This window comes from Prunus dulcis, chromosome 7 (genome assembly GCF_902201215.1).
Source record: "Prunus dulcis chromosome 7, ALMONDv2, whole genome shotgun sequence".
Classification (NCBI taxonomy): Eukaryota; Viridiplantae; Streptophyta; class Magnoliopsida; order Rosales; family Rosaceae; genus Prunus; species Prunus dulcis.
This window is the reverse complement of record NC_047656.1, coordinates 14,722,582-14,730,363: the sequence shown is the minus strand read 5'-3', so window position 1 is coordinate 14,730,363 and position 7,782 is coordinate 14,722,582. Positions and strand designations below refer to the sequence as shown.

Sequence of the window (7,782 nt, the reverse complement as noted above, 5' to 3'; positions counted from 1 at the left end):
TAATTATGGGGTAAAATTGAGAGGCATCTATCAGTGGACGGCTCTAGATTTGTTTAATGAATAGTGAGACTAAGTGAGTTTAGTCATTTGCCATGATAAAATATATTTCTTGCTCCCACCACAAATCAAACATCGTGCGGCTTTCATATCTGATTATAATCATCACTAGATATAATAACTTTCGACCACAAAATTTGAGAAATTATCCACCACAAATTATGTGAAGGAAGATGAAAAGAAACACTATATGTTGGAAAAATATTTAAAGTGTAATCCGTTGTATGTAATATTTTTCTCTCACAATAACATAGTCACGTGCAAAGGCGAAGTTACATATAAACTTGAAGTGACTGTGGTCCTCAAAATTCCAAAAAATCCTTGAAATTTTATATAAAATTTTGAAAATTTGTGGATAATAAGTTTATAAACTTCTCATCTATTGACCTCCCAATATTTGTAGTCTAGTTCCGTCATGGTCACGTAACTATAAATAAGCATTAAATCATATGACTACAGAAGGAGAATACATATATCCCGTTACACATAAGATTTTTACTTTTAACCCGTCAGTTTTACTTTTTATTTAGGGTAACAAGCTCCTAGTTGTTTTTAGAAACCGAAGTTGTTGCATTGCAAGATGCGAAGTGTACATATTTTGTTGTTGCTTATATTTTTTGACATATTGCTGGTTATAGTAGTAGTATTGCTCTTCAACCCTATAAATAAATAAATAAATATATATATATATACTCATCGAAATTGAACAACTGTTCGACATTGACTAATATCATGAACCTTGACATGGTCATTGCGGCGTGATTGGAGGGTCTCACACTTTATAAAATTTATTGGAGACGAAATTGAGTTTATCTGAGCCATCTACTTTGTAACACATGGATTTGTCTCTATCCACTTCAAATTATTATTCAACCAAAAGAAATTGCCTTTCGTTTGTTCGACAATAGCACCAAAAAGCCAAATTAGGAGGAAGCTGTTTCTCGAATAACAACGAGCAAGCAAATGGCAAATGGTTTGACCGGCACAAATATAATGCGTGGATGGAGCATCATTAGTAATTGCCATGGAGGATGCCAATTCCATACGGCCAAACTGGTTGACCAGCGAAATCTTCAATTACATTCTCAAAAATACATTTTAAAGTGGTGTGAGTTTATCGTTTCAGCCGTTCATATTGGAGAAGCCAACATAGACCAAAAATGAAAAGGATTCTTGACCTATATCTCATATGTACCAACTTCCTAATCCAACATACAGAGCAGACAGATATTGAGGTATTGGGTGCAAAATAGCAAATCACATGAAACTTGGACTCAAAAAAAGTGGATGATCAGAGGCCCAAACTGCCGTTGGAGCTGGTTCAACAACTTCTCCAAGATGTTTAGCTTAGCAACTTTGTTTTGGTCACATCATCACTAACGTTTAGCTCATCTTGCTTAAAAGTGAGTTGAGCATTGCCTCTGGGGGATGTTGTTTTCAATCAAGCATCATCAACCGACAGATAATCTGCATCTTTTGACCGTTGGGAGTGAAGTCGGTGCCAAACAACTGTATCCCTCAAAATTACAAGCTAATTTACCAAGTCGTTTCACTAATATAATATTATTTTAGTGCAAAATAGACAGGCTTATCTTATGCAATATGCATGACCAGGTTTGGTATAAGATTCTCCAATACTCCCAACCACATAATTTTGTGGGATTACATTTTAGAAAATGGCACTAGTGGAAGATTAAACTATTTAAAAATCTAATCCCAATCAACTACTAAACCAACCAATATATGATCCTAATTTGATTTTACCAGTTTTAATCATATTGCATTTTAATCATATGGCGTGTTGTGCACTACAAACCATGGCATGATTACTATATTTTGGGGCCTTTTATTTTGTTGTGTTATTTTAAAATGGACAAAAAGTCCAAACAAAAGCAACTTTTATTTCTTTCCCCCTTAACTTAATGTAATTTTGTTTTAATCAATGGGATAAAAGGCCTAGGGTATTAAACTTGGACTTTCTTTCAGTTTTGGAAAAAGAAGTACTATGAGATCTTAGTCAGTTGATTACGTTAATATAACTTGTGTTCGAGTTTATGGATAAAAGTTACTAATCAAAGTTTAACAAGTTATAAATTTTATGTTTATGTATCTGTTAACGGGAGATTAGAGTCAGAGATATTTTCCAAACTTGGAGAGAAATACCATTAAAACGATGTTGGTAAAATATATAAATAAATTGAGTTTGAATAAGATAGAAAAAGTCTCTCTAAAAAAAACAAACAAAAAAACAGATAGAGGAAGTCAGCTATGGGCCAGGGTAACCCTTTAGCCCATAAGACCAGGAGCCCAAGACCTAATACTTAATTGAAATTGGGCTCTTGCTTCTATTTTGAGCACTAACAACAAAGCTTCCATGACCCAAAATTTCAGAATCAGCATCGTCTTCTTTGAGTAGGTTGAGCCTTCAACCATAAACCCTAGGCGCTCCTGAAACTCTCCCAAGACCAGAAAAAAAGGGGGTAGGAAAATGTCGGACAGAGAAGATTACGATTCGGACGCCCCCGAAGAGCTCACAGCCGAGCAGGTAATCTAAGTCTATGAAGAGAATTTAAAGTTTATATTTTTATTTCAGAAAGCAAAAGTTTAGAACTTGGTTCTTGTTTTGGTAATGGTTACAGGGAATACAACAAGATGAAGAACTAAGTAAGGTCCAGAAAGAGAATAAAGCGAGGTGGGTCACTTGTTTACCTTGCTCTCTTTTGCTAAACACTGTTTTGATTTTAATTAAGGTCTTGTTTGGTTATTAAAAATTGTAGGAAATTGAATTCATTGAATTGAGCTGTCCTGAGTTCTTATGCAAATTCTAAGTTGAGCTGCGTTGCTCAATTTTAAGAAAATTAAAAAACCCAAATAACAGGAAGCCAAGAACTCTGTTTGTTGTGCTTTATGGTGTTTGTCACCTCACCAGTCACAGAACTTATATAAAAGGAGTAGGAGGAAGGGCTATTTTTATTTTCTCCAATTTTTCGATGTGCTTTAATTTATTATGATATCAAAATTTTGTTTTTTCTTCTTCTTATGCTTCTTGATACTTTGATAGGCTTGAAATCCATTTACCAGCATGGAATAGATATAAGGAATTAGTTGGATCACATGGAAGTTAGATCCGACAGTTTCTTATGGACAATGTTTTGTATGTTTCTGTGCCTATAAGAAGTTTGATGCTTTGCATTATCAGGTGACTCTTAGGAAACCTTCAAAAAGTTGATTCAAGAAGTGTTACTGGATTGTGGATTCTCTTTCTTTTATCATTTTTGGGGGTGAATCACCAATTTGTGAAACATAAAAATAAAATATGAAATTAGTTTGTGTAGCTTTGGTATCCACCTTTTGCATTTATTTTGCTTAAGACATAAATTTTAACGGAAATTGATATTACTCTATATAGGGTGGTTCGTGAAGGAAAAGAACGTCGTAGACAATGGGCCCAGAGGAAAACACCAAAGAAAACACCACAGCCGTCTGCTGGAGTTGAAAGTGTTCAAGATGCCCCTGAAACTGAAACACACCAAGAATCTTTGGGTAGTGCAGGGATGCTTCCAAGCAACATTGTTGAATTGCTTGCAGCTCGTGAGAAGTATGACTCTCTCTCTCTCTCTCTCTCTCTCTCTCTGGATGATGATCTTTAGTTCTTATGAGATTGTAACCAAATTGCCACATTCAACTTGCAGACAAGTGTTCCACTCAGACTCTGAGGATGAGAATACTGACTCAAAGTCCACTAAGAAAAAGAAGAAGCTAAAAAGCTCAGGGTGAGGGACCTCTTCTATAAGGATAGAGAAAAATACTTTTGATCTCACTCCATTTTGAATGAATATGTAATTTCGTTTTTTTCCTTTTATTTTGATTTGCAGGGTTGATACTGTTATTTTGAAGGAGACACCTGCTCCAAAATGCTTACAGAATTCCTTGGCATTCTTGGAGAAAAGGAAAATGCAGGTGTCTAGATCACATGCAGTGTTGAACAACTCCAACCAAGCCTTACGCTTCCTCTCTTCTTCTGGCTTGTTGAGTAAAAACGTGATGAGCTAAATGCCAGCATTTTCTTACATTTCTTCTCTTGATATGTGCTATGATATTGTATTCCCTTAGTCGAGCTATGCTGATATGTATCGTACTTAGCTCCTCTAGGAGGGCATGCCTATGAATGATCAAAATGGAGAGGGATCATGTCCCCATGGCCCAACTGTTTATTTTATAGAATCTGCAATTGTGTTGTAGTCGCATTGTTCTCCATCATCTGTGACATTATTTTTCTTTCCTTTATGTTTTATTGATAAAAGAAAAAGTTTTTCCACCCTGATCTTTTGAAACATGTTTAGTGCCAGCACTAGTCTGCTGCTCAGTTCTGTGTAGGGTGGGAGGCTAAGAACTGGGCAAAGCTTGGTTAGAGCTTGATGATGAGAAAGAAACATTTGAAAGATGCATGCAATACATATCTTATGAGCATTATTTTTAAGAGTTTGTCCTTCTCCTAGTCCTAGGCCCTGGTCCTGCTTAAGTCCTTATGTTTCTTTTTAGAATCTATGATTACAGTTGGGAAATCTATTGGAGCCATTATTATATTTCACCTACTCTTCATTTCATTGGTGGTTCCAAAGTGAAAATTCAGCTGCTTTTGGCAGGTAAAACATGGACTTGCTCATAAATTAAAGAGAATTGTACTATATTGCACTATAATTAGTGTCTATCGACATAAATTCTGATTCAGATCACCAAAAGGCAACATGAATGTATCTCTCTCCTATTCGATCGTTTCCCCCACTTTTCCACCATCAGATAGTTTGTTGTATGCTCTAAATTGATGCACAAAGTAATTAAATAGCCCTTCAGCGATCTGTTTCTTGCTCAAGATCATATCAAAATTCGTGTTTGTTCATTTGCTCACTGCAAGGAGATTGCAGATTCCACTGATATCACCTCACAGGTAAAAATGTTATGAATTATGATCAACATACACGTTTCAACTTTGATGAGCAAGAAAGCTTATAATCTTCAGATGGGTTGAAGGCATGACATAAGTAGATACATAATGAGTTGAAGCCGTACTGGTATTTAACAAGCAGTTAATTGTGGCTTTGGCCAAAGCCTGCTACTTGTACCACATAGAAAGTAAAACTACAAGATCAATAAACTAATGACTTGAGGGGAAGAGAAAGTGTCCTCCTGGTGCAGCCATTTCTGGTCGACTGAGGTCATAAGCCTGCTATTTGTACCACATAAAAAGTAAAACTACAAGATCAATAAACTAATGACTTAAGGGGAAGAGAAAGTGTCCTCCTGGTGCAGCCATTTCTGGTCGACTGAGGTCATAAGCCTGCTATTTGTACCACATAAAAAGTAAAACTACAAGATCAATAAACTAATGACTTAAGGGGAAGAGAAAGTGTCCTCCTGGTGCAGCCATGTCTGGTCGACTGAGGTCATAGAAGCAGCTTCCTGTGAGCTGCCCATCAGAGATTGAAAAGCACTTTTGACCTTGCTCAAGTTCTTGTGGTGACGAATGCGTCGAAGAACAACATCTCTGTCCATGGCAGCACCAGCAGATGATTTCAAGTAGACATGACTGGTGATGGAAGAACTCTGTGCTTCTGAGAGTTCTTTATGCCCATCTTTCTTCTCAGCTTCTGAGAAAGATGGTTGCTTTTGTTTTGGTGGAGCTCTGGAAATGATGAAAGCCATTTTTCTTTTTCTGGGGAGGAAATAATTGTAAGTTTGTGAAAGATGTAGGGTTGGGATTATATAATATAGGAGGGTGAGGCAATGTGAGTGCCTTATGGCGTATGGGGCTTGATTTTATAGGAGTTTGGTGGTTTTATTTATTTCATGTTTGTTTTGTTCCTCAGCTTGTAAGTGGTTTGTTGGGTTTCAAGGTTCTCCATGGCCTGTAGTTTTTCTGATCCAATGCAAACCACGGACAATTGTGATTAGCCGACTAAAAGGTGATTTGCAAATATAATATATTTAAACAGTATGTACTGTGATATTTTTTAAAAATTAATAGTATAGAAAAACAAAAATAAAGAGGCTGGGCGGGTCTTCTTTTTTTCAAAAAATAAATAGTATGGCCGCGCGGCTATACTATGTTTTAAAAATAAAAATAAAGGCCGCCTAGGCGAGAGAAAGGGTCCCTATTTTTAAGAAAAGTAAATAGTAGAGCCGTGCGGCTGTACTTTGCAAATATAATATATTTAAAGCGTATAGCCGCCTGGCTATACTGTGGTTTAAAAAAAAATTAATAGTATAGCCGCTCGGCTGTATTCGTATTTTTTTTTTTAAAGGGCCGCTTTTCGCTAGGAGGGTTTTTTCAATAATAAATAGTATAGCCGTGCGGCTATACGGGGTCCCTTTTTTTTTAAATTTAATTTTTTCAAAAATAAATAGTATAGCCGCCTGGCCATACGCTTTAAATATATAGTGGGATCCCACTTTTTTTTTTTAAAAAAATAATTTTTCCCCAATTTTCGTTTATCAATAAGAGTAGTTTATAACATTATCCATTACTATTAGAGCATTACCTTAGTCTCTATTGTCCTTTTTTGATTTTTAAATTTTTCAGAGTTATTACCTGTATAAAAAAATTTAGCATTTTCACGTTTAATACTCATATTATACACGTACGTACGTATTTTTTTCAATAATACTTCCATTTTCTGTACACGTCTTAAAGACTCAATAAAATACACTTTTTTTTAAAGCTAACATACAATACAAGTATTGTACACGTATGTACGTGTTTTTCATATTTAATACATGTGTTTTTTACAAAATTTTCAATAATACACACAAAATTCATGTATTATACACATAATTTTCATATATTATTATATGATGGCCGAACTTTTCAGTTGTAACTTGCCAAAATTTTACCGAATAAAACATGTACGTATTTTATTCGTATTTTACTAACTATGAGAGAATTTGAGAGGCTAAGATTAGTTTTTACTTGTTGTAAGAAGTAGTATTCTTCATGTAAAATGTTGTTTGAAAAGTAAAGCATAAGCAAAAGCATGCCATGTCCTAAAATCCTATGTGCCATATCAAATACAAAATGCTTCTCTACATGTATTTAATAGGTTGAATGCATCCCTCCTTCAAGAACATGTCAAATGTCAAGAGAAATTTAGAAAACAACATTGAATGTAACAAGGAGCAGATTTTAAAAATGTTGGAAATTGAATTCATTGAATTGAGCTGACCTTAGTTCTTCTGCAAATTCTAAGTTGAGCTACGTTGCTCAATTTTAAGAGAATTCAAATAAATAAATAATAAAAAACCCCAAATTACAGGAAGCCAAGAACTCTGTTTGTTGTGCTTTCTGTCTGGTGTTTGTCACCAGTCACAGAACTTATATAAAAGGGGTAGGAGGAAGGGCTATTTTTATTTTCTCGAATTTTTCGATATCCTTTAATCTATTAAGATATCAAACTATCGTTTTTTATTCTTCTTATGCTTCTTGATACTTCGACAGGCTTGATATCCATTTACTAGCATGGAATAGATATATCAGACCAAAAAAGAAGAAGCATGGAGTAGATATAAGGAATTAGTTGGATCACATTGAAGCCGTGAAGGAAAAGAACGACGTAGACAATGGGCCCAAAGGAAAACTGACTCAACGTCCACTAAGAAAAAGAAAAGGCTAAAAAGCTCTGGTGTGGATCTCTGGCTATAATAAGAAGTTTAGAGTGAGTAACTTACTTA

The 7,782-nt window shown here is 35.2% G+C and overlaps 1 protein-coding gene across 1 annotated transcript; it reads left to right on the top strand.

The window, feature by feature from the left end:
- Window positions 1-2,425: 2,425 nt before the first annotated feature.
- On the top strand, window positions 2,426-4,537 carry LOC117634368. Its single transcript, XM_034368450.1, has 5 exons — window positions 2,426-2,602; window positions 2,697-2,749; window positions 3,467-3,655; window positions 3,750-3,830; window positions 3,933-4,537. The coding sequence occupies exons 1-5, from the start codon at window positions 2,546-2,548 to the stop codon at window positions 4,108-4,110; spliced, it is 558 nt and encodes a 185-aa protein (XP_034224341.1). The 5' UTR covers window positions 2,426-2,545; the 3' UTR covers window positions 4,111-4,537.
- The last annotated feature ends 3,245 nt before the right edge of the window (window positions 4,538-7,782 follow it).

Coding starts and splice junctions, on each gene's coding strand:
- LOC117634368 (XM_034368450.1), top strand. CDS start 2,546: ATGTCGGACAGAGAAGATTACGATTCGGACGCCCCCGAAGAGCTCACA. Junction 2,750..3,466: donor CAGAAAGAGAATAAAGCGAG/GTGGGTCACTTG, acceptor TACTCTATATAG/GGTGGTTCGTGAAGGAAAAG. Junction 3,656..3,749: donor TTGCTTGCAGCTCGTGAGAA/GTATGACTCTCT, acceptor TTCAACTTGCAG/ACAAGTGTTCCACTCAGACT.